This window comes from Salvelinus alpinus, chromosome 1, assembly GCF_045679555.1.
Source record: "Salvelinus alpinus chromosome 1, SLU_Salpinus.1, whole genome shotgun sequence".
In the NCBI taxonomy this organism is placed as follows: domain Eukaryota; kingdom Metazoa; phylum Chordata; class Actinopteri; order Salmoniformes; family Salmonidae; genus Salvelinus; species Salvelinus alpinus.
The window spans coordinates 103,762,324-103,789,742 of NC_092086.1; the positions used below are offsets into that span (position 1 = coordinate 103,762,324).

A 27,419-nucleotide genomic window follows, 5' to 3' on the forward strand; every position below is an offset into this window, starting at 1 on the left:
AGTTCTATTTTTGTTTCATCAGACCAGAGGACATTTCCCCAAAAAGTACGATCTTTGTCCCCATGTGCAGTTTCAAACCGTAGTCTGGCTTTTTTATGCCGGTTTGGGAGCCATGGCTTCTTCCTTGCTGAGCGGCATTTCAGGTTATGTCAATATAAGACTCATTTTACTGTGGATATACAGTGGGGCAAAAACGTATTTAGTCAGCCACCAATTGTGCAAGTTCTCCCACTTAAAAAGATGAGAGAGGCCTGTAATTTTCATCATAGGTACACTTCAACTATGACAGACAAAATGAGAAAAAATAATCCAGAAAATCACATTGTAGGATTTTTAATGAATTTATTTGCAAATTATGGTGGAAAATAAGTATTTGGTCAATAACAAAAGTTTCTCAATACTTTGTTATATACACGTTGTTGGCAATGACAGAGGTCAAACGTTTTCTGTAAGTCTTCACAAGGTTTTCACACACTGTTGCTGGTATTTTGGCCCATTCCTCCATGCAGATCTCCTCTAGAGCAGTGATGTTTTGGGGCTGTTGCTGGGCAACACGGACTTTCAACTCCCTCCAAAGATTTTCTATGGGGTTGAGATCTGGAGACTGGCTAGGCCACTCCAGGACCTTGAAATGCTTCTTACGAAGCCACTCCTTCGTTGCCCGGGCGGTGTGTTTGGGATCATTGTCATGCTGAAAGACCCAGCCACGTTTCATCTTCAATGCCCTTGCTGATGGAAGGAGGTTTTCACTCAAAATCTCACGATACATGGCCCCATTCATTCTTTCCTTTACACAGATCAGTCGTCCTGGTCCCTTTGCAGAAAAACAGCCCCAAAGCATGATGTTTCCACCCCCCATGCTTCACAGTAGGTATGGTGTTCTTTGGATGCAACTCAGCATTCTTTGTCCTCCAAACACGACGAGTTGAGTTCTTACCAAAAAGTTTTATTTTGGTTTCATCTGACCATATGACATTCTCCCAATCTTCCTCTGGATCATCCAAATGCTCTCTAGCAAACTTCAGACGGGCCTGGACATGTACTGGCTTAAGCAGGGGGACACGTCTGGCACTGCAGGATTTGAGTCTCTGGCGGCGTAGTGTGTTACTGATGGTAGGCTTTGTTACTTTGGTCCCAGCTCTCTGCAGGTCATTCACTAGGTCCCCCCGTGTGGTTCTGGGATTTTTGCTCACCGTTCTTGTGATCATTTTGACCCCACAGGGTGAGATCTTGCGTGGAGCCCCAGATCGAGGGAGATTATCAGTGGTCTTGTATGTCTTCCATTTCCTAATAATTGCTCCCACAGTTGATTTCTTCAAACCAAGCTGCTTACCTATTGCAGATTCAGTCTTCCCAGCCTGGTGCAGGTCTACAATTTTGTTTCTGGTGTCCTTTGACAGCTCTTTGGTCTTGGCCATAGTGGAGTTTGGAGTGTGACTGTTTGAGGTTGTGGACAGATGTCTTTTATACTGATAACAAGTTCAAACAGGTGCCATTAATACAGGTAACGAGTGGAGGACAGAGGAGCCTCTTAAAGAAGAAGTTACAGGTCTGTGAGAGTCAGAAATCTTGCTTGTTTGTAGGTGACCAAATACTTATTTTCCACCATAATTTGCAAATAAATTCATAAAAAATCCTACAATGTGATTTTCTGGATTTTTTTTCTCATTTTGTCTGTCATAGTTGAAGTGAACCTATGATGAAAATTACAGGCCTCTCTCATCTTTTTAAGTGGGAGAACTTGCACAATTGGTGGCTGACCAAATACTTTTTTGCCCCACTGTAGATACTTTTTACCGGTTTCCTCCAGCATCTTCACAAGGTCCTTTGCTGTTGTTCTGGGATTGATTTACACTTTTTGTACGTTCATCTCCAGGAGACAGAACGCATATTCTTCCCTGAGCAGTATGACAGCTGTGTGGTCAAATGGTGTTTATATTTGTGTACTATTGTTTGTACAGATGAACGTGGTACCTTCAGGCATTTGGAAATTGCTCCCAAGGATGACTCAACAATTTTTTTCTGAGGTCTTGGCTGATTTCTTTTGATTTTCCCATGATGTCAAGCAAAGAAGCACTGAGTTTGAAGGTAGGCCTTGGAATACATCCACAGGTACACCTCCAATTGACTCAAATTATGTCAATTAGCCTATCAGAAGCTTCTGAAGCCATGACATCATTTTCTGGTATTTTCCAAGCTGTTTAAAGGCACAGTCAACATAGTGTATGTAAACTTCTGACCCACTGGAATTGTGATACAGTGAATTATAAGTGAAATAATCTGTCTGTGAACAATTGTTGGAAAAATTACTTGTGTCATACACAAAGTAGATGTCCTAACCGACTTGCCAAAACTCTAGTTTGTTAACAAGAAATTTGTGGAGTGGTTGAAAATCGATTTTTAATGACTCCAACCTCAGTGTATGTAAACTTCTGACTTCAACTGTATATATAAACTCAGTAAAAAAAGAAACTTCCTCTCACTGTCAACTGCGTTAATTTTCAGCAAACTTAAAACCTCTCTTGGGTACGTGAGACGTTAGCACCCCACCTCTTCAACAGCCAGTGAAACTGTTGGGCGCCAAATTCAAATACAGAAATACTCATTATAAAAATTCAGAAAACAAAACATATTTTACATAGGTTTAAAGATTAACTTCTTGTGAATCCAACCACGGTGTCAGATTTAAAAAATGCTTTACGGCGAAAGCATACCTTACGATTATTTGAGAACATAGCCCAGCAGACAAATAATTACAAACAGTAACCAGCCAAGTAGAACAGTTACATAAGTCAGAAATAGAGATAAAATTAATCCCTTACCTTTGATGATCTTCATATGGTTGCAGTCAGCAGACATTCATTTACTCAATAAATGTTCCTTTTGTTCGATAAAGTCTCTTTATATCCAAAAACCTCAGTTTTGTTAGCGCGTTTTCTTCAGTAATCCACAGGCTCAAACGCAGTCAAAACAGGCAGACAAAAAAATCCTAATTGTATCCGAAAAGTTCATAGAAACATGTCAAACGATGTTTATATTCAATCCTCAGGTTGTTTTTAGCCTAAATAATCGATAATATTTCAACCGGACAATAACGTTGTCAATATGAAAGGTAAACAAGAAAGGCACTCTCTCGGTCTCGCGCATGAAAAAGCTCTGTGACACTTTAGGGTCCACTCATTCAGACTGCTCTTACTTCCTCATTTTTCAGAATACAAGCCTGAAACAATTTCTAAAGACTGTTGACATCTAGTGGAAGGCATAGGAACTGCAATTTGAGTCCTAAGTCAATGGATACTGTAATGGCATTGAATAGAAAACTACAAAACCAAAAAAATAACTACTTCCCGAATGGATTCCCGAATAGATTCCCGAATGGATTTTTCTCAGGTTTTTGCCTGCCAAATCAGTTCTGTTATACTCACAGACACTATTTTAACAGTTTTGGAAACTTTAGAGTGTTTTCTATCCAAATCTTCTGGGCCCGAGAAGCAGGCAGTTTAATTTGGGCATGCTTTCATCCAAAATTCCGAAAGCTGCCCCCTACCCTAGAGAAGTTTAACATGTGTAAATATTTGTATGAACATAACAAGATTCAACAACTGAGACATAAACTGAACAAGTTCCACAGACATGTGACTACCATAAATTGAATAATGTGTCCCTGAACAAAGGGGGGATCAAAATCAAAGTAACAGTCAGTATCTGGTGTGGCCACCAGCTGCATTAAGTACTGCAATGCATCTCCTCCTCATGGACTGCACCAGATTTGCCAGTTCTTGCTGTGAGATGTTAACCCACTCGTCCACCAAGGCACCTGCAAGTTCCCGGACATTTCTGGGGGGAATAGCCCGAGCCCGAGCCCTCCGATCCAACAGGTCCCAGATGTGCTCAATGGGATTGAGATCCTGGCTCATCGCTGGCCATGGCAGAACACTGACATTCCTGTCTTGCAGGAAATCACGCACAGAACGAGCAGTATGGCTGGTGGAATTTTCATGCTGGAGGGTAATGTCAGGATGAGCCTGCAGGAAAGGTACCACATGAGGGAGGAGGATGTCTTCCCTGTAACGCACAGAGTTGAGATTGCCTGCAATGACAACAAGCTCGGTCCGATGATGCTGTGACACACCACCCCAGACCATGACGGCCCCTCCACCTCCAAATCGATCCATCTACAGAGTACAGGCCTAGGTGTAACGCTCATTCCTTCGACGATAAACGCAAATCCGACCATCACCCCTGTTGAGACAAAACCGCGACTCGTCAGTGAAGAGCACTTTTGCCAATCCTTTTGTGCGTTCCTTGTTTAACTCAGGCAGTTGTTGTTGCCATCCTGTACCTGTACTGCAGGTGTGATGTTCGGATGTACCGATCCTGTGCAGGTGTTGTTACACGTGGTCTGTCACTGCGAGGATGATCAACTGTCCGTCCTGTCTTGAAGCTGTAGCGCTACAGGGAGCTGTAGCGCTTAAAAATAAAAAATAAAAAAACCCTGGAATGAGTAGGTGTGTCCAAACTTTTGACTGGTACTGTACCTTATTTACAAGTATTCGGACCCTTTGCTATGAGACTCGAAATTGAGCTCAGGTGCATCCTGTTTCCATTGATCATCCTTGAGATGATTCTACAACTTGATTGGAGTCCACCTGTGGTAAACTCAAAAGTATTCAGACCCCTTGACATTTTCCTATTTTGTTACATTGATTAAATAGTTTTTTCCCCTCATTAATCTACACACAATACCCCATAATGACAAAGCAAAAACAGGTTTTTAGAAATGTTCGCTAATTTATATATATACACAAAAACATATATATAGATAACATTTACATAAGTATTCAGACCCTTTACTCAGTACTTTATTTAAGCACCTTTGGCAGCGATTACAGCCTCGAGTCTTCTTGGGTATGATGCTACAAGCTTAGCGCACCTGCAATTGGGAGTTTCTCCCATTCTTCTCTGCAGATCCTTTGTCAGGTTGGATGGGGAGCTGTTCGATGGGGTTCGCGCTCTGGCTGGGCCACTCAAGGACATTCAGAGACTTGTCTCGAAGCCACTCCTGCATTGTCTTGACTGTGTGCTTAGGGTCGTTGTCCTGTCGGAAGGTGAACCTTCGCCCCAGTCTGAGGTCCTAAGCGCTCCGGAGAAGGTTTTCATGAAGGATCTCTCCATTCATCTTTTCCTTGATCCTGACTAGTCTCCCAGTCCCTGCCGCTGAAAAACATCCCCACAGCATGATGCTGCCACCACCATACTTCACCGTAGGGATGGTGCCAGGTTTCCTCCAGACGTGATGCTTGGCAATCAGGCCAAAGAGTTGATCTTGGTTTCATCAGACCAGAGAATCTTGTTTCTCATGGTCTGAGAGTCTTTAGTTGCCTTTTGGCAAACTCCCAAGTGGGCTGTCAGGTGCCATTTACTGAGGAGTGGCTTCCGTCTGGCCACTCTACCATAAAAGCCTGATTGGTGGAGTGCTGCAGAGATGGTTGTCCTTTTGGAAGGTTCTCCTATCTCCACAGAGGAACTCTAGAGCTCTGTCAGAGTGACGATCAGGTCTTGTTGGTTCCAAACTTATTCCATTTAAGAATGATGGAGGCCACTGTGTTCTTGAGGACTTTCAATGCTGCAGACATGTTTTGGTACCCTTCCCCAGATCTGTGCCTGGACACAATCCTGTCTCAGAGCTCTAAGGACAATTCCTTCGACCTCATGGCTTGGTTATTGCTCTGACATGCACTGTCAATTGTGGAAGTTTATATAGACAGGTGTGTGCCATTCCAAATCATATCTAATCAATTGAATTTACCACAGGTGGACTCCAATCAAGCTGTAGGAACATCTCAAGGATGATCAATGGAAACAGGATGCACCTGAGCTCAATTTCGTGTCTCATATCAAAGGGTCTGAATACTTATGTAAATAAGGTATTTCTGTTTTTATTTTTTTATAAATTAGCAAACCATTCTAAAAACCTGTTTTCGCTTTGGCATTATGGGGTAATGTGTGAAGATTGCTGAGGATTTTATATTTATTTAATACATTTTAGAATAAGGCTGTAACGTAATGAAATGTGGAAAAAGTCAAAGTCTGAATGCTTTCCGAAGGCATGGTATATATTTACATTCTGGACTCTTACATTGCTCATTCTAATATTTATATGTTTCTTAATCCCTTCTTTTTATTTATTTGATTTGTGTTTATTGTTTTGTATTGTTAGGTATTACTGCACTGTTGGAACTAGGAACATAAGCATTTTGCTACACCCACGATGACATCTGCAAAATATGTGTACGCGACCAATAAAATTTGATTTGATTTGTAGGCTAACTTAACTTTCCTTTCTAGCTGACTGCTAAAGCTAACATAAATTCACTAACCTTGTGCTTTGTTTGTGATAATATGAACACCATAAAGGCAAAATATGCTGATTGCAAAGCTGATTGCCATCCAAAACTTTATTAATTCACTTATTCGGTCTCTCACGTCTCTCCCAAATATTATATATTGCCTCAGGGAACTGACAGCCTCGTGAATGATGTTATTAGTCTCGAGGTTTTGCTCGCCTGAGGTAGAGTATCTCATTATAAGCTGTAGACCACACTATCTACCTAGAAAGTTTTCATCTGTATTTTTTGTAGCTGTCTACATACCACCACAGATTGATGCTGGCACTAAGACTGCACTCAATGAGCTGTATTCCGCCATACGCAAACAGGAAAACGCTCATCCAGAAGTGGCGCTCCTAGTGGCTGGAAACTTAAATCCATTTTACCAAATTTCTATCAGCATGTTAAATGTGCAATCAGAGGGAAAAAAACTCGAGGCCACCTTTACTCCACACACAGTACAAAGCTCTCCCTCGCACTCCATTTGGCAAATCTGACCAAAATTCTATCCTCCTGATTCCTGCTTACAAGCAAAAATTAAAGCAGGAAGCACCAGTGACTAGATCAATAAAAAAGTGGTCAGATGAAGCAGATGGCATTGAGGAGTACACCACATCAGTCATTGGCTTCATAAATAAGTGCATCGATGACGTCGTCCCCAAAGTAATCGTACGTACATACCCCAACCTGAAGCCATGGATTACAGGCAACATCCGCACTGAGCTAAAGGCTAAAGCTGCTGCTGTCAATGAGCAGGACTCTAACCCGGAAGCTTATAAGAAATCCCGCTATCCCCTCCGACGAACCATCAAACAGGCAAAGCATCAATACAGGACTAAGATCGAATCGTACTACATCAGCTCCGACGCTTGTTGGATGTGGCAGGGCTTGCAAACCATTACAAACTACAAAGGGAAGCACAGCCGAGAGCTGCCCAGTGACACAAGCCTACCAGACAAGCTAAACTACTTCTATGCTCGCTTCGAGGCAAATAACACGGAAACATGCATGAGAGCACCAGCTGTTCTGAACGACTGTTTGATCACGCTCTCCGCAGCAGATGTGAGTAAGACCTTTAAACAGGTCAACATTCACAAGGCCGCAGGGCCAGACGGATTACCAGGACGTGTACTGCGAGCATGCGCTGACCAACTGGCAAGTGTCTTCACTGACATTTTCAACCTCTCCCTTTCTGAGACCACCATAGTCCCTGTGTCCAAGAACACTGCCTAAATGACTACCGACCAGTAGCACTCACATCAGTAGCCATGAAGTGCTTTGAAAGGCTGGTCATGGCTTACATCAACACCATTATCCCAGAAACCCTAGACCCACTCCAATTTGCATACCGTCCTAACAGGTCCACAGATGATGCAATCTCTATTGCACTCCACACTGCCCTTTCCCACCTGGACAAAAGGAACACCTACATGAGAATCCTCCATGACGGTCCGCCTCCAGGTGGTAAGGGTAGGTAACATCACATCCGCCACGCTGATCCTCAACACAGGGGCCCCTCGGGGGTGCGTGCTCAGTCCCCTCCTGTACTCCCTGTTCACTCATGACTGCATGCCTAGGCATGACTCCAACACCATCATTAAGTTTGCTGATGACACAACAGTGGTAGGCCTGGTCACCGACAACGACGAGATAGCCTATACGGAGGAGGTCAGAAACCTGGCCGAGTGGTGCCAGGACAAAAATCTCTCCCTCAACATGATCAAGACAAAGGAGATGATTGTGGACGACAGGAAAAGGAGGACCAAGCACGCCCCCATTCTCATTGACGGGGCTGTAGGGAAGCAGGTTGAGAGCTTCAAGTTCCTTGGTGTCCACATCACCAACAAACTAACATGGTCCAAGCACACCAAGACAGTTGTGAAGAGGGCACGACAAAACCTATTCCCCCTTAGGAGACTGAAAAGATTTGGCATGGGTCCTCAGATCCTCAAAAGGTTCTACAGCTGCACCATCGATAGCATCCTGACTGGTTCCATCACTGCCTGGTATGGCAACTGCTCGGCCTCCGACCGCAAGGCACTAGAGAGGGTAGTGCATACAACCTAGTACATCACTGGGGCCAAGCTTCCTGCCATCCAGGACCTCTATACCAGGCGGTGTCAGAGGAAGGCCCTAAAAATTGTCATAGACTCCAGCCACCCTAGTCATAGACTGTTCTCTCTGCTACCGCACGGCAAGCAGTACCAGAGAGCCAAGTCTAGTTCCAAGAAGCTTCCAAACAGCTTCTACCCCCAAGGCATAAGACTCCTGAACATCTAATCAAATGGCTACCCAGACTATTTGCATTGCCCACCCCATCTTTTACGCCGCTGCTACTCTCTGTTATTATCTATGCATAGTCACTTTAATAACTCTACCTACATGTACATATTACCTCAATTACCTCGACTAACCGGTGCCCCCGCACATTGACTCTTTCCTGTACCCCCTGTATATAGTTTCGCTATTGCTATTTTACTGCTGCTCTTTAATTACCTGTTCCTTTTATTTACTGTAGTGTAGTCTCTCCCCCTAATGTGTTAGTGTTGTCACAATACCAGCATTTTGACTTCGATACCAGGTTTAGTATGTGTGTGTGTATATAAACTGCTGTGTGTGTGTGTGTGTGTGTGTGTATTTTTATAAACTATTTACATGTGTAAATATTTGTATGGACATAACAAGATTCAACAACTGAGACATAAACTGAACAAGTTCCACAGACATGTGACTAACAGAAATTGAATATTGTGTCGCTGAACAAAGGGAGGGGTCAAATCACGCACAGAACGAGCAGTATGGCTGGTGGCATTGTCGATAAGAAACAATACTGTGTAGCCGTATTCATTGACCTGGCCAAGGCTTTCGACTCTGTCAATCACCACATCCTCATCGGCAGACTCGATAGCCTTGGTTTCTCAAATGATTGCCTCGCCTGGTTCACCAACTACTTCTCTGATAGAGTTCAGTGTGTCAAATCGGAGGGCCTGTTGTCCGGGCCTCTGGCAGTCTCTATGGGGGTGCCACAGGGTTCAATTCTTGGACCGACTCTCTTCTCTGTATACATCAATGATGTCGCTCTTGCTGCTGGTGAGTCTCTGATCCACCTCTACGCAGAAGACACCATTCTGTATACTTCTGGCCCTTCTTTGGACACTGTGTTAACAACCCTCCAGACGAGCTTCAATGCCATACAACTCTCCTTCCATGGCCTCCAATTGCTCTTAAATACAAGTAAAACTAAATGCATGCTCTTCAACCGATCGCTGCCTGCACCTGCTCGCCCGTCCAAAATGGACGGTTCTGACTTAGAATATGTGGACAACTACAAATACTTAGGTGTCTGGTTAGACTGTAAACTCTCCTTCCAGACTCACATCAAACATCTCCAATCTAAAGTTAAATCTAGAATTGGCTTCCTATTTCGCAACAAAGCATCCTTCACTCATGCTGCCAAACATACCCTTGTAAAACTGACCATCCTACCGATCCTTTCGACTTCGGCGATGTCATTTACAAAATAGCCTCCAATACCCTACTCAATAAATTGGATGCAGTCTATCACAGTGCCATCCGTTTTGTCACCAAAGCCCCATATACTACCCACCACTGTGACCTGTACGCTCTCGTTGGCTGGCCCTCGCTTCATACTCGTCGCCAAACCTACTGGCTCCAGGTCATTTACAAGACCCTGCTAGGTAAAGTCCCCCCTTATCTCAGCTCGCTGGTCACCATAGCAGCACCCACCTGTAGCACGCGCTCCAGCAGGTATATCTCTCTGGTCACCCACAAAACCAATTCTTCCTTTGGCCGCCACTCCTTCCAGTTCTCTGCTGCCAATGACTGGAATGAACTACAAAAATCTCTGAAACTGGAAACACTTATCTCCCCCACTAGCTTTAAGCACCAGCTGTCAGAGCAGCTCACAGATTACCGCACCTGTACATAGCCCATCAATAATTTAGCCCAAACAACTACCTCTCCCCCTACTGTATTTATTTATTTTGCTCCTTTGCACCCCATTATTTCTATCTCTACTTTGCACATTCTTCCACTGCAAATCTACCATTCCAGTGTTTTACTTGCTATATTGTATTTACTTCGCCACCATGGCCTTCTTTTTACCTTTACCTCCCTTATCTCACCTCATTTGCTCACATTGTATATATACTTATTTTTCTACTGTATTATTGACTGTATGTTTGTTTTACTCCATGTGTAACTCTGTGTTGTTGTATGTGTCGAACTGCTTTGCTTTATCTTGGCCAGCTCGCAATTGTAAATGAGAACTTGTTCTCAACTTGCCTACCTGGTTAAATAATGTTGAAAAAAAATGTTAAAAAAAAATGCTGGAGGGTCATGTCAGGATGAGCCTGCAGGAAGGGTACCACGAGGGAGGAGGATGTCTTCCTTGTAACGCACAGAGGTGAGATTGCCTGCAATGACAACAAGCTTAGTCCGTTGATGCTGTGACACACCGCCCCAGACCATGACGGACCCTCCACCTCCAAATTGATCACGCTACACTCATTCCTTCAACGATAAACGCGAATCCGACTATCACCCCTGATGAGACAAAACCGCAAATTGTCAGTGAAGAGCACTTTTTGCCAGTCCTGTCTGGTCCAGCGACGGTGGGTTTGTGCCCATAGGCGACGGTGTTGCTGGTGATGTCTGGTGAGGACCTGTCTTACAACAGGCCTACAAGCCCTCAGTCCAGCCTCTCTCAGCCTATTGCGGACAGTCTGAGCACTGATGGAGGGATTGTGCATTCCTGGTGTAACTCGGGCAGTTGTTGTTGCCATCCTGTACCTGTCCCGCAGGTGTGATGTTCGGATGTACCGATCCTGTGCAGGTGTTGTTACACGTGGTCTGCCACTGCGAGGACGATCAGCTGTCCGTCCTGTCTCCCTGTAGAGCTGTCTTAGGCGTCTTAGGCGTACAGACATTGCAATTTATTGCCCTGGCCACATCTGCAGTCCTCATGCCTCCTTGCAGCATGCCTAAGGCACGTTCACGAAGATGAGCAGGGACCCTGGGCATCTTTCTTGTGGTGTTTTTCAGAGTCAGTAGAAAGGCCTCTTTAGTGTCCTAAGTTTTCATAACCGTGACCTTAATTGCCTACCGCCTGTAAGCTGTTAGTGTCTTAACGACCGTTCCACAGGTGCATGTTCATTAATTGTTTATGGTTCACTGAACAAGCATGGGAAACAGTGTTTAAACCCTTTACAATGAAGATCTGTGAAGTTATTTGGATTTTTACAAATTATCTTTGAAAGACAGGGTCCTGAAAAAGGGACGTTTCTTTTTTTGCTGAGTTTACATAGGCGTACAGAGGCCCATTGTCAGCAACCATCACTCCTGTGTACCAATGGCACGTTGTGTTAGCTAATCCAAGTTTAGCATTTTTAAAGTCTAATTGATCATTAGAAAAACCTTTTGCAATTATGTTAGCACAGCTGAAAACTGTTGTTCTGATTAAAGAAGCAATAAAACTGGCCTTCTTTAGACTAGTTGAATATCTGGAGCATCAGCATTTGTGGGTTCGATTACAGGCTCAAAATGGCCAGAAACAAAGACCTTTTTTCTGAAACTCGTCAGTCTATTCTTGTTCTGAGAAATGAAGGCTATTCCATGCCAGAAATTGCCAAGAAACTGAAGATCTCGTACAGCGCTGTATATTGCTCCCTTCACAGAACAGCTCAAACTGGCGCTAACCAGAATAGGAAGAGGAGTGAGAGGCCCCGACAGAGAATAAGACGGAGAATCGTTATTAAGACGGAGAATCGTTATTGTCTTTACCGGAGAAAAATTCCAAACAACGCGCTCTCATTCACGCGCTTGGAAACACTACCGCCAAAATGGGAGCCACCTAGAAAAACTACAATTTCTGGCTCATTTTTCCAAAAACCAGCCTGAAACTCTTTCTAAAGTCTGTTGACATCTAGTGGAAGCCCTAGGAACTGCAATCAGGCACGATTTCGCCCTATTATAAAAGTGCCAGCCATTGAAATCAGCAATTTCAGTTCTGTTATACTCACGGACATTATTTTAAAAGTTTTAGAAACTTTTGTGTTTTCTATCCAAATGTACCAATTATATGCATATCCTAGCTTCTGGGCCTGAGTTGCAGGCAGTTTACTTTGGGCACGATTTTCATCCGGACGTCAAAATACCGCCCCCTATCCCAAAGAAGTTAAGGCAGTTACTGTATATAAATGTAAGCAAGGTTTGAAATGATGTTTTAGTCAAATATTATTTCTGTTTGGGCTTCTTGCAGTCAATATTTGCAGTCTACAAATTATTTGTAGTTATGTTCCTGGCCCCCTGACCATCCGCTCAAGCTGAATCTAGTTGATGATCCCTGCTGTAGAGCATGTTAATAGCCTGTGCATTACTTTCCAACAGTGAGTTTAACGAGAAACGTAGTGTGTGTGTGTGCGTGCCTGTATGTATGGTGTGTGCGTGCGTCTGTGTGTGTGCACCTCCAAATTCCACTCACCATGGAAGAAGCTCTTGACCTTGACGTATCCCACGCTGAGCCGCAGGACGGACAATTTGTCCAACCTACCCCTGACCTCTGGGGAGAAGGGCAGCAGGCTGGTCAGCCGGTCCAGCTCCCCGTTCAGACGGTTCCGGTGACGTTTTGAAGGGTTGGTCTTTACCACACCGTCACCTGGAGCATGCGTCAGACTGGGGACAGGAGAGGAGGGGAGAGGGGGGGAATTAGTAATCTACTGTACAGAGCTGAACTGCAGCTGATTGTCAGAGGCTTTAGCGCAGAGGTTAACAAACCAGAGAGGACAAGGGAAGGTTAGGAATCTACTGAACACAGACTTTGGACTACTAGAGTATTTGATTGTCAGTAGCAAGCTAACACAGTCTTATGGTGAACAGACAACCCAGGTTCAAAACCAGTCAGTCACATTGGTGCCATGATACAAATTATGTCAGGTGATGCCTATCAGCTGCTGGGGTCATTCCGGAGAGGAGGTGGTCAAAGGAAGTGAAGTTTAATAGATTAGGTACCTGGTCAGTCACACTTACAGTACCAGTCCAAAGTTTGGGCACACCTACTCCTTCAAGGGTTTTTCTTTATTTTTACTATTTTCTACATTGGAGAATAATAGTGAAGACATCAAAACAATGAAATAGCACATGTAGTAACCCAAAAAGTTTTAAACAAATCAAAATATATTTTATATTTGAGATTCTTCAAAGTAGCCACCATTTGCCTTGATGACAGTTTTGCACACTCTATGTATTCTCTCAACCAGCTTCACCTGAAATGCTTTTCCAACCGTCTTGAAGGCGTTCCCACATATGCTAAGCACTTTTTGGCTGCTTTTCCTTCACTCTGCGGTCCAAGTCATACCAAACCATCTCAACTGGGTTGAGATCGGGTGATTGTGGAGGCCAGGTCATCTGATGCAGCACTCCATCACTCTCCTTCTTGGTCAAATAGCCCTTACACAGCCTGGAGGTGTGTTGGGTCATTGTCCTGTTGAAAAACAAATTATAGTCCCACTAAGCGCAAACCAGATGGGATAGCGTATTGCTGCAGAATGCTGTCGTAGTCATGCTGGTTAAGTGTGCCTTGAATAAATAAAAAATCACAGAAATATCACCAGCAAAGCACCCCCCCACCATCACATCTCCTGCTTCACAGTGGGAAACACACATGCAGGGATCATCCGTTTACCTACTCTGTGTCTCAAAAAGACACGGCGGTTGGATCCAAAAATCTCACATTTGGACTCATCAGACCAAAGGACAGATTTCCACCGGTCTAATCTTCATTATTCATGTTTCTTGGCCCAAGCAAGTCTCTTTTCTTATTGGTGTCCTTCAGTAGTGGTTTCTTTGCAGCAATTCGACTATGAAGGCCTGATTCACACAGTCTCCTCTGAACAGTTGATGTTGAGATGTGTCTGTGACTGGAACTCTGTGAAGAATTTATTTGGGCTGCAATTTCTGAGGCTGGTAACTCTAATGAACTTAACCTCTGCAACAGAGGTAATGCTGGGTCTTCCTTTCCTGTGGCGGTCCTCATGAGAGCCAGTTTCATCCTCGCGCTTGATGGTTTTTGCGACTGCACTTGAAGAAACTTTCAAAGTTCTTGAAATTTCCCGGATTGACTGACCTTCATGTCTTAAAGTAATGATGGACTGTCTTTGCTTATTTGAGCTGTTCTTGCCATAATATGGACTTGGTCTTTTACCAAATAGGGCTATCTTCTGTATACCACCCCTACCTTGTCACAACACAACTGATTGGCTCAAACGCATTAAGAAGGAAAGAAATTCAACAAATTAATTTTTAACAAGGCACATCTGTTAATTGAAATACATTCCAGGTGACTACCTTATGAAGCTGGTTGAGAGAATGTCAAGAGTGTGCAAAGCTGTCATCAAGGCAAAGGGTGGATACTTTGAAGAAAATATATTTTGATTTGTTTAACACTCTTTTGGTTACTACATGATTCCATGTGTTATTTCATAGTTTTGATGCCTAAAAATAAAGAAAAACACTTGAATAAGTAGGTGTGTCCAAACTTTTGAATGGTACTGTACTGTCCTGAAATGCCCTGCCCCTGTAGTCAACAGATGGCTGAGAATAAGTAGCTGTTTCAGGTCAATTTCTCAACACCAGTTCCATGAATAGACAACAAAGACTCACTTCTATAAGCATATCAGGACATGTAAAATGAACACAGTAACAGATGTTTGGGAAACAGAGTCCATTCTTCATGACAGGTCTGGTTGTCACACCTGCTCCCGCTCCCCTGTCACCATCACTACGTGTGTCAGCGCAATATTGGACTCACCTGGACTCCTTCACTTTGTTGATTGCCCCTCTTTATCTGTCTGTTCCTCAGTTTGTTCCCAGTGTCAAGATTGATGTTGTTTTTCCCCTGTCCATGCGCTGTCCGTGTTCTGTTTCATGTCCGTTGCTTATTAAATGTTCACTCCCTGTACTTGCTTCTCGTCTCCCAGCGTCTGTCTTTACACTGGTAATCATCTGGCTATTGCTGTCACTTACAATATGTTTTCAGGGGCTTGAAAGAGGCAAGCCCCTTTAGACTATAAAATTGAGGGAGAGGAGAGAAAATGACTTTCCATTATAGAGATGCAGCCTGTGTGATGTCTAATCCAGAGGCCATCCTGTAGTCTGCAGCCCCAGGCAGCATAGCATAAGGACAAACAGGATTTCAGTTCCACTGCTGCTGCCCCAGAGGACAGAGTGACTGGCTGGCTCCTCTATACCTTGGGGAGGAGGCATGGTTACTGAACCCATGGTCTGTCCTTTGGGAAACACATGGAACTCACACTCCGGTTGGTTCTGAATTACAGGATGATTTATTTCAGCATAACATTTCACGATCGTTAACCAGTGATGCCTTCTAGAGTCCCAATTAAGGTCAATTTCAAAGACATCTGACAGGGCCAATACAATTTCAAGAGGGGGAAAGTACACAAAAAAAATGTATTTAACCTTATATTTAACTAGACAAGTCAGTAAAGAACAAATTCTTATTTACAATGACGGCCTACACCGGCCAAACCTGGACGACGCTGGGTAAATTGTGTGCCGCCCTATGGGACTGCTAATCACGGCCGGTTGTGATACAGCCTGGAATCGAACCAGGGTGTCTGTAGTGACGCCTCAAGGATTGAGATGCAGTGCCTTAGACAAGGGCTTTTCTTTCGAAGCATTGATTGTGCACTAAAGAAACCATAAAAACATCCTAAAAAGGAGTGATGTCATCATTGCGAGCCTGCAGCATCATGAGGTTTACCGGGGCTCTGCCAGTGTAACTACAACACATTACAGCAGGATTACTCTGCTAGAACAGGCCTGGACACGACACACAGTCTGCCAAAACCCCCTCCCATAACACAGAGAGAGAGAGAGAGAGAGAGAGAGAGAGAGAGAGAGAGAGAGAGAGAGAGAGAGAGAGAGAGAGAGAGAGAGAGAGAGAGAGAGAGAGAGAGAGAGAGAGAGAGAGAGAGAGAGAGAGAGAGAGAGAGAGAGAGAGAGAGTCTGCATGGTGTGTATGTTACTAATGCCTCATTATACAATTCCACCATGTGTCCATCAAGACAGAAGCATTTACAGCTCTCTTTGTTTCTCCGCAATATGCCTTGGCACACACACACACACACCCTCCTTTGTCCTTCTCTCTCCTCACTACAGATCTGCAATTGCACAGAGGTGTGTGTGTGTGTGTTCCTGCATGTATGTATGTGTGTGTGTGTGTGTGTGTGTGTGTGTGTGTGTGTGTGTGTGTGTGTGTGTGTGTGTGTGTGTGTGTGTGTGTGTGTGTGTGTGTGTGTGTGTGTGTGTGTGTGTGTGTGTGTGTGTGTGTGTGTGAGAGAGTGAGTGAGTGAGTGAGTGAATAAATGAGTGAGTGAATAAATGAGTGAGTGAATAAATGAGTGAGTGAGTGAGTGAAGGGAGGGAGGGGTTGGGGCACAATAAAAGCCCCATCTGCATTTCCCTACATCAGAGGGCAAATTTGTCCGGTCCAGCCGAGTGGCCCAAGAGCGAGGCCCCGGGCCTTGTGTGTGTGTGTGTGTGTGTATGTGTGTGTGTGTGTGTGTATGTGTGTGTGTGTGTGTGTGTGTGTGTGTGTGTGTGTGTGTGTGTGTGTGTGTGTTGACGTATAGGGCCTCATAAGCCAATCATTGTCACAGCAGCCACATGTCATCATAAATTCTGCATGCAGTTTATGTTTTAAACATATTTTCTTCAGATCCTCTTCCTTCCATCCCTCCAGCCCTCTTTCTACCCTGCCCCCCACAAACAGATGGAGACATAGACAGTGCACACAATATGAACACATGCAGATATGCCTACACATTCTGTTCCGTCGTTCTCTTTCTCGACGTCTCTCCTTTCTCTCCTTCTCTATCTTATTCCATCTATCTTTTTCTCTGTGATAAGTGATTGAGGAGTTGATTGCTATGGTGACCTGGCCCGCATGTCGACCCTATCTTTAGATAGATAACAGGTTGGTGCCAAACCAGTCCCACCATGGACTCACCAAACGTAACCATCCACGGACACACACTGTCCATACAACTTCAGCAGGAGGGACAACTGCACAGAGAAGACAATGAAAAACAGAGAGCGAGTGAGAGAAAGAGAGCGAGTGAGAGAAAGAGAGAGATAGAGAGAGACTGACAGAGAGAGAGAGACCGACAGAGAGAGAGATCGACAGAGAGACAGAAAGAGAGCGACACAGAGAGACACAGAGAGAGAGAGACAGAGAGACACAGAGAGAGAGAGAGAGACAGAGAGAGACAGATAGAGAGAGAGAGAGAGAGAGAGAGAGAGAGAGAGAGAGAGAGAGAGAGAGAGAGAGAGAGAGAGAGAGAGAGAGAGAGAGAGAGAGAGAGAGAGAGAGAGAGAGAGAGAGAGAGAGAGAGAGAGAGAGAGAGAGAGAGAGAGAGAGAGAGAGAGAGAGAGAGAGAGAGAGAGAGAGGAAAGAGAAGATAAGGGAATAAAGAAATACAGAGGAGAGAGAAAGCAGGACCTGGAGAACTTGGAATAAAAGCACGAGGATAGGCTGTGTGTGCATTGTGAATTATACCAGATAGATCAACACTGGTTGGATCATTTTCTGGAGCTTCCATTCTCTCACAGTGGTTAATGTCCTTAGTAAAGCTAGGCAATCGGGCCACATTGCATTCCTTTGGAAGAAAGAGGAGAGAGCAAACTACCCTAGAGAGTAAACTATAGTAGACTCCAGTAAACTTTACTGTCCTTCAAACAACCTCACAGTCCACTCTGCCATCACTATACCGCATTAGTGCACAATAACCAAACAAAACAATGTTTCCCATAACAGTTGAGTCTTACTGTAAATTGTGGCTTACTGTAAATTAATCCCAGCCCCCTGAGCTATTCAGTGTGAAGTTTCCGCCTGTCTGTCTGTCATGTCTGTCTGCCCTCTTGCCGGTCTGTCTGTCTTTTTGCCTGAATCGCTGTCATGTCTGTCTGTCTGCAAGTCAAGTCTGTGTGTGAGGAAGCCAGCCAGGTAAACATCATCACACTCATACAGATGTTAAAATCCCTCCTTGGAGTCACTTTAAATGTTTGTTTGGGGGGGAACAGCAGAGGCTGTGTTCTAATGTCAATGCACTCCTCTCATTCTCATCAGATGAAAGTTCTTTTAACACACTACAGTGACTTTTTAATAGTCTACTTTGCAGTGTTATTACTGTAAAAAAATAAAAAAAATAAGTTGGCCTGAAGATGTTGTATGTCCATGTACTCCCAGTCAGCAGCCTGTACTCTGGGCGGAAAACCATGTGCCTCCTCTGCTCTGCTGTAGTAAACTACACTTTGGCCCAGCTTGTTTCTAGCAAATCGAGCGACCAGTTATTCAAAATCAACTCTGCCTCGATATAAGAGAACAGAGTTGAGCTTCCTCAACTAGGTAGACTATTGACTTTGGACCAAATCTAGAAGACGGGAATTGGGATAGTGCTTGTGGTCGAGGGATGATCTGGTCCCCAACCAAGGAGGGCCTACAGCAGCACCTAGATCTTCTGCACAGATTCTGTCAGACCTGGACCCTGACAATAAATCTCAGTAAGACAACAATAATGGTGTTCCGAAAAAGGTCCAGTTCCCAGGACCACGAATACAAATTCCATCTAGACACCGTTGCCCGAGAGCACACAAAAAACTATACATACCTCGGCCTAAAAATATGATCTATTTCAAATCAAATCAAAATCAAATCAAGTTTATTTTATATAGCCCTTCGTACATCAGCTAATATCTCGAAGTGCTGTACAGAAACCCAGCCTAAAACCCCAAACAGCAAGCAATGCAGGTGTAGAAGCACGGTGGCTAGGAAAAACTCCCTAGAAAGGCCAAAACCTAGGAAGAAACCTAGAGAGGAACCAGGCTATGAGGGGTGGCCAGTCCTCTTCTGGCTGTGCCGGGTGGAGATTATAACAGAACTATGCCAATCCTGCTCACTACTTATATATAAGAAAAGGCATGCATTCACAGAAGCAGAAAGCAGTGAAGACATCTTAGCCTACAAAATATTATTACCTTTTCTGGACGGGTTTCTTCCTCTTCTTCGCTGCATAGATCCCCTCATTCCCCAACATAATTACTTTGACTTTAAAAATGAATAAATCTAGTTTAAGTTTCCCTCCCCCGATTACCCACGAACTTCAAAAAAAATCATACGCATAACAAGCATGAATAACAGTTCCAAATGCGAACAGAGAAGTTAGCATGCTTGCTGCTGGTCCAAAGAGACCCTTGCTATCTGCTCTGCTATTCCGAGGTCGATAAAACGTTGGTCGGAGCGTGGGGTCCGAGGTCCTACAAAGTCACGAAAACTCCACTTGAGGGCAGTCCCAAACCACGTTTATCACTACCCTCGTTCATCGAAATGCAATGTGAAAGTCGTCCCTCCTGTTCCTCAAAGTAAACTCGACCTGATTACGTAAGAAGTATTCTTTCTCGCAATAGGTTTCAACCAATCGATATCACTGTAACATAGAGCGCTCTGTCACACCGAATAGTATCGGTGTACGTTCACTAACATTGGGGGGGATTCTATTCATGCCTCGGGTGAACCGGGTGTTGATTGCATACAATGAAAACTAGTTTTAAAATATATGTATTTTTCCTGCGTGATGCAGCATGCTGTAATGTTTACAATATGAACGAGTGGCGCAGATTATCGTTCGATTTGATCGATCAGGGCGCGCCTCCCTCACCGGCTTCCCCATGTCACGTTCATGGCAATAGCCCCGTTCAGGTTAATATAACTCCCCCATTACCATCTTTCATAAGCAACAGAAAGAGACAACTTCAAAGAATTCTGAAACAGTCGACCCGAATCAGATGTTTGACATGTTTCGACAAAGCAATATCATCAAACAGGGAACTTTTATCTAACAGTTCTGCGTCTAGTTTTTTTATTTTATTTTATTATTTGTATACTCGTTGACATTTTTACTGCATTGTTATGAGCGAGTAACAAGCTTTTCGCAATATCTGCTATAACACCTGCTAAACCGTAGTAACGCCTCGATCACAGCGACAGTCTTTTTACAAATCGCCACCTGCTGGAGAAGACAGATTTTGGGCGCAGTTATCCCTCTGGCTTCGCCACATAAGCCTCAATCACACTGACAGAGTCATTGCATTTTGGTACACCAGAAGTACATTCATTTCCAATGGAATGCTGTGTTTGCCTTGCAGCATTGCAGAGGCAGTTGTAGTGTGTTCTGTGTGGTGCATACCAGTGGAGGCTGCTGAGGGGAGGACAGCTCAAAATAATGGCTGGAACTGAGCGAATGGAATGGCATCAAACACCTAGAAACCATGTGTTTGATGTATTTGATACCAATCCACTGATTCTCCCCAATTAAGGTGCCACCAACCTCCTGTGGTGCATAGTTGGATTTATCGAACAAAAACTGTGTGTAAACAGCTTGACAGAAATGGTAGCAGAAGGTGTTACATTTTTGTTGCACAGATTCAGATGCTGCATAACATTACGCAAAATGGTACGCAGCATCATCTGGACATTCATCTTCTGCTACCATTTCTGTCAAGCATACGTTTGATAAATACAACGTATGCACCACACAGAACCCACAGCAACTGCCTCTGCAACGCAATGCTGACGCAACGTTCCATTGGAAATTAATAAACACTATCGGTGTGATCGAGGTGTAAGAGGCGAAGCAGAGGGATAACTGTGCATAAAATCTGTCTCCTCCAGCACGTAGTGTTTTGTCCGTTTTTTTCTCCGCTCACCAAGCAAGGACTTTTTGTATGGAGGTCAATGAGTGTCGAATTGGGTTAAGAAAAAATGTAAAGGCTTATTTTCTATATTGGGCTTATTTGATAGAATAGAAGTTGCGTAATGCTTAGTTTGTTAGTGTACTGATATAAGTAGGACACGTGACATCCCTGAAAAAACACTATATATCGGAGTTGTGCCTGTTCTTTACAAGCATATCTGCCCTCTCATTGGCTAGAATGGTCCCATCTGACCTTGCCTGCTCCCGACTCGATTGCCTTCCATTTTTGAAGACATTTATTTTTCATTGTTAGAGTGGCCACTTGAGCATCTGGTCAATATAATGGATAATCTGTTACGGACCAATACACTTTGATTTATACTTTTTTCTCTCCCTCCCGGATGCCGTTGCGTAATCAACAGATTATTACTTCCCTCTAGCGGTAATGGTGAATATTGCGCCTTTCACTTTTCTGGAGGCCATTACAAACCTTACATATATTACACAACCAAGTGTCACACAGTGTTGCTGAAACGTCAATTTATATTTTCAGTAAGATAAAAGATAGAATTTGGCCCATGATTCACAGTTGACAATTACATGTTCAATCATAAAGAGAAAGGCTTTACACTTTTTATCTGATAGTGTTATTTTTCAGTCAGATTTACAAAAAACAGCCAGGTGATAAGAGTGGTTGTTTCCATCAGAACTGCAGTGGCTTGGGCTTCTCCCAGGGGAACTCGTCCCGGCCGAAGTGTCCATAGCAGGCAGTGGACTGGTAGATAGGCCGCTTCAGACCCAGCTCTCTGGAGAAGAGGGAACATGTTAACACGTCAGAATGTGCCATAAATTAGCCTGCAGCATAAGTTTCTCCACCTCTCTTTGGCATAATCGTTGTGATTCCCAAATGTCCCAAAGCAGAAGCAGCTCATCAGCAAGATCAATGTGTCAAATATCTTAGTATCTCAATTTGATAAAAAGCCACAACACAGTATTGTTAGACCTCTAGATTACAAGACAGTGATATTGTACTTACTTGACAATTACCCCAGGCCTGAGGTCAAAGTTGTTGTTGACGATCTGCAGCAGTTCATCCTCCTCCCTGGTGGAAGTTCCATAGTGGAACACAGAGATGGACAGAGGGTGAGCCACACCGATGGCATACGAAACCTGGGACAGCAGAAACAGAAGATTCACACCCCCAGAAAAGATTAACAAGGTTTTTTTTAAAGTCCCACACTATTCTTATTACTATACTGCCAGATATTGAATGCAGAATTTTAGTACATACTTTTAAGGATTTTGACTGACCTGAACCAAGGCTCTCCGGCAGAGCTTGGCTTTCACCAGAGACTTGGCCACCCAGCGGGCTGCATAGGCCCCAGAGCGGTCCACTTTAGAGTAGTCCTTTCCAGAGAAGGCCCCTCCACCATGCCCTCCCCACCCTCCATAGGTGTCCACTATGATCTTACGACCTGTCAGTCCTGCATCACTCTGTCCAGAAGAGTACAAAAACAAAACATAAAATACACACACATCTAATTGCCTGGGAGATGATTCATCAGTGGTGGGCCGTCAGGGCCTGCAAGGCCTTCTCTGCGGGCCTAAACATCATCAGAATATATATATTTTTTTAAATATATTTTCCCACAAATATGTATTAAATTATTCCCCAGAGTAAGAGTTATACTCTTCATTTCATAGCTTTCCTCTTGGTTGCACTGCTTCCAGCCCCAGGTTGAGATTTGGAGGGCTGGTCTTTACGTTAGATCTTTTATCCAATCATATTCAGCCATCATGTGTTGCCAGGGGTCTAAAATCTGCCCTCAGGCCTTCAGAATCAACAGTGCGGGCGCTTGTAGCTTAAAGTGAATGGAAATTAAAATTTTGTGTCAACCAATCAGCTTTAGAGTTGGCTATTGTACGCCTGCTGGCTGGCTCCAGTGTTACACAGGAGCCAGCTAGCAGGCGTAGGGCGTCCACGTCTTTTGATTGGATTACCAATATTGAGAGGCAGGTCCTATGGGCAGGTCTATGCAGATCTAGGAAACTAAATTTGATAAATGAATTAATTCGCGTTCTACTGTTTTTTGAACCCACAATGGCGGAAGGAGGAGAAGATATCGATTTGGTCGAGGATATAATTATAACGCCATTCTCAAGACGAACTTTTCAAGAAAAGTTAGACATTGTAAGGAGAGGTCGCCCGACGCCACAAAGCCTGTCACAGGCGGGAAAGGGGTTCGTTCGTTCGCCACTTTCGCCACAAGTTTCAACTATGAGCGCTGTCAATGGCTCACAGGCTCCTTACAAGCAATGGTGCTTTTGAAAACGTTTGGGGACACCAGAGTGGAGCTACAGCTCTCACTCGTCCTGCGTTATGTGACGGACACGGGAGTCAAGGAGCGATTTATCCGGTTTGAAGATGTGACAAGCGGCAAGCGAGCTGATGACATTGCCGCTCTTATTTTCCGTTTCTTGGAGGAAAATGAATGTAGTCTGGATAAAGTTGTGGCACAGTGTTTTGATGGCGCAGCAGTCATGGCATCTGGACTCAATGGGGTGCAGGCTAAAGTTAAGGAGAGGGCACCGATGGCCTTATTCATTCACTGCTATGCACATCGACTAAATTTAGTACTGACTCAAGGAGCCTCAAAGCTTAAAGAATGCAAGGTCTTCTTTGCCAACCTCAATGGCCTTGCAGCATTTTTCTCACGATCCCCTAAGCGCACGCAACTGTCTAATAATCAGTCTTTGGTGAGTAGGCATACAATGCATGTTATTTTTTATTAAATGTGTATGTATGTTTCGCATTTTATTTCGTTAATATTAAATAGCCTATATATTAACAAAATAAAATGGCAAATAGCCTATGTTGCAAATTATTTGTTTTCTTTTATTTTCAGTGAATAGTTATGTGTCTTTATCATCACGGTGAAACTGCTTTGGGTGCGACAATGCGCTGTTTAGTGAACACACTGTATTTATTTTTTGGGGGACTTAAAGCTCAAAGTTTGTGGACCAGAAATGGATAGAAGAAGAATATTAATATAACTCTGTTGCACTCGACTATGTTCTTGCCTATTAGTTGAACTGTACTGTATTGTACTCTTCCCCTGCAATTCTCTGAAAAAAATGTCAATTTCAAGGTGACGCAACGCCTGGTTATACTGCGTTTCTGTCTAAATGTATAGTGTCTAGAGCCATGGCATCTAAATGATGGTAATAACAGGTGGATTAATTCGGGTGGGACTGTGTAGGACCTCACTGAAGGCCCAGGCGCCAGGCCCACGGCACGCTACTGTGATTCATACATTGTAAAACCGGCATTCCTGCAAGGAAACACCTTATAACACTATATATATCCTTGAATTGATAAGAATCTATAAACAAAAGAAGTTACAGTATGTGTACATATCGACAAATTAGCATCTCCACATGTATAAACGTTTACAAGCATTTAAACCATGTATAAGACATTTGATTTGGTTAGGTAATTAATTTTTATTTAATTTAACTAGGCAAGTTGGTTAGGGAATAATGGTGTATTATTTGAAAGCCCCATTCTTACCTGAGGTCCGCCCAGAAGGAACTTCCCACTTGGAAGCAGGTGGTAGATGGTCTTGTCGTCTAGGTAACGGGCAGGGATGACCTTCCGGACCACGCTGTCCATCAGGCTACGGCGTATCTCTTCCAGACTGACATCAGGGCTGTGCTGCACAGAGATGACCACTGTATGGACACGCACCGGCTCCATGGCCCCACTGTTATCACGGTACTCCACTGTAACCTTGGAGACAGAGGGACAGTTCAAAGGTCAGCATTTGGTCATAACTGACAAGAGGACAAGACAGAAGTTATCTGAAGAAATATTTTTGAAGTTGTATGCTAAAATATTATGCAAAAAATATTCAAAAACATTTAATGATTCATGTTTAGTTGTATTAGTACAGCGGTTCCCAAACTAGGGATCACAACTGATATGAAATCGCTAGGCCTGCTACGCTATGGACCACACAGAGACTTTGATTTCACCGGCCACAATTGATATGATGAAAACAATGTGTGGGGAGGCAGAGGCACAGAAACTCACATCAATACCTTTGTCAGATAACACTGTGAAACTAAGAATTGATGCTATCGCTGGCAATCAAGAGGAAAATGACTGAACCTAGCCTATTTGAGAAACTGAACAAACTGAATACAAGCGAAATACAAAAAAAAATTGATAGATGAGTGACCAAATCAGCAAAATCTGTTTTGACTGTGATCCTGGCTCAGTTGACATGCTGGTAAGTGAAATCAAACAGCTGATGGAGCTGTCATGTGACCAAATGCTGCAGACAACGCATTCACGGGTCACTATGGAGGAGTTTTGGTTCCTGACTCAAAAGGAAATACTGTGCCATCTCCCTTCAAGCATTAAAAAAAACTCATGGTACGCTGATTCAGTGCTCTCCTCTGCAATAAAAACAAATATCGATCCAAGTTGGATGTGATAGGAGAGATGAGGTACGGACTGTCGACCACGCCCCCTGACTTTGAGAAGCTCCGACACAACATGCATCAAGTACACCAATCTCATTAGTGGTGGTGAAATATAATACATTATGTCAGACCCCTGTATTAGTATTTCATCTGATCTGAAACTCATTTCAAACCAATTTAATCTTGGGGATAAATATGCATCACCTCCATCTGTCTCCAATCCACTTGTATTTCTGTCGTTACATGATTTGTGCAGAATTGGGGACATTCACTAACTAGGTTCTACGTCACTCATTCTGATAGACCGACCTCATCACTAGAGGGCTCACCTGAGTTTTAGAGTCCGGTCTGATCCAAGGACACTCCCCGTTGGCAGACAGCTCCTTTATCTTGTGGTTGAGTTTGTGGGCCAGTAGGATGGTGAGAGGCATACACTCCTCTGTCTCATCTGTAGCATAGCCAAACATCAGGCCCTGGCAGGACCACAGGCTATATCATTAGACATTCACTTAAGCCAAGGCAGTGTGTGCATGCACGTGTGTGTAAATGGGTTGTTCCGCGTGTATCCCTTTGATATTTTAAGTAGGATTTGTGTACCTATATAGAATTTTAAGCCGGTTATTTAAATGAAGTAACCTTCAAATTTAATTTAATTTTTCACCTTTATTTAACCAGGTAGGCCAGTTGAGAACAAGTTCTCATTTACAACTGCGACCTGGCCAAGATAAAGCAAAGCAGTGCGACAAAAAACAACAGAGTTTCACGTGGGATAAACAAAAGTACAGTCAATAACACAATAGAAAAATCTATATACAGTGTGTGCAAATGGAGTAAGGAGGTCAGGCAATAAATAGGCCATAGTAGCGAAATAATTACAATTTAGCAAATTAATACTGGAGTGATAGATGTGCAGATGATGATGTGCCAGTAGAAATACTGGTGTGCAAAAGAGCAACAACAAAAAAGTTAATAAAAACAATATGGGGGATGAGGTAGGTAGTTGGATGGGCTATTACAGATGGGCTGTGCACAGCTGCAGCGATCGGTAAGCTGCTCAGATAGCTGATGCTTAAAGTTAGTGAGGGAGATATAAGTCTCCAACTTCAGTGATTTTTTGCAATTCGTTCCAGTCATTGGCAGCAGAGAACTGGGGAAAAAGGCGGCCAAAGGAGGTGTTGGCTTTTGGGATGACCACTGAGATATACCTGCTGGAGTGTGTGCTACGTGTGGGTGTTGTTATGGTGACCAGTGAGCTGAGATAAGGAGGAGCGTTACCTAGCAAAGACTTATAGATGACCTGGAGCCAGTGGGTCTGGCGACGAATATATAGCGAGGGCCAGCCGACGAGAGCATACAGGTCGCAGTGGTGGGTAGTGTATGGGGCTTTGGTGACAAAACGGATGGCACTGTGATAGACTGAATCCAGTTTGAGTAGAGTGTTGGAGGCTATTTTGTAAATGACATCGCCAAAGTCGAGGATCGGTAGGATAGTCAGTTTTACGAAGGTATGTTTGGCAGCGTGAGTGAAGGAGGCTTTGTTGCAAAATAGGAAGCTGATTCTAGATTTCATTTTGGATTGGAGATGCTTAATATGAGTCTGGAAGGAGAATTTACAGTCTAGCCAGACACCTAGGTATTTGTAGTTGTCCACATATTCTACGTCAGAACTGTCCAGAGTAGTGATGCTAGTCGGGCGGGTGGTTGCGAGCAGCGATCGGTTGAAGAGCATGCATTTAGTTTTACTAGCGTTTAA

The 27,419-nt window shown here is 43.7% G+C and overlaps 2 protein-coding genes across 3 annotated transcripts in view; both read right to left on the reverse strand.

Moving 5' to 3' along the window:
* The window catches only part of LOC139555074 (uncharacterized), a 42,766-nt gene extending 22,483 nt beyond the window's left edge, over nucleotides 1–20,283 (reverse strand). Inside the window, exons 1-2 of one of the 2 annotated variants that reach the window (XM_071368581.1) lie at nucleotides 19,464–20,283; nucleotides 12,892–13,082 (exon numbers count right to left, since the gene is read on the reverse strand). In XM_071368581.1, the coding sequence (XP_071224682.1) occupies nucleotides 12,892–13,082; nucleotides 19,464–19,522 (250 nt within the window). In that variant the 5' untranslated portion in view covers nucleotides 19,523–20,283. Of the gene's footprint in view, nucleotides 1–12,891; nucleotides 13,083–15,216; nucleotides 16,305–19,463 lie in introns of those variants that run through there. The other variant, XM_071368669.1, reaches the window with a different exon arrangement.
* A 1,420-nt stretch (nucleotides 20,284–21,703) lies between these two features.
* mat2al (methionine adenosyltransferase II, alpha-like) overlaps nucleotides 21,704–27,419 on the reverse strand; it is a 49,797-nt gene continuing 44,081 nt past the window's right edge. The window contains exons 5-9 of the mRNA XM_071368799.1: nucleotides 25,996–26,139; nucleotides 24,750–24,968; nucleotides 22,490–22,672; nucleotides 22,215–22,348; nucleotides 21,704–21,984 (exon numbers count right to left, since the gene is read on the reverse strand). Of these exons, the coding sequence (XP_071224900.1) occupies nucleotides 21,882–21,984; nucleotides 22,215–22,348; nucleotides 22,490–22,672; nucleotides 24,750–24,968; nucleotides 25,996–26,139 (783 nt within the window). The 3' untranslated portion in view covers nucleotides 21,704–21,881. The remainder of the gene's footprint in view (nucleotides 21,985–22,214; nucleotides 22,349–22,489; nucleotides 22,673–24,749; nucleotides 24,969–25,995; nucleotides 26,140–27,419) is intronic.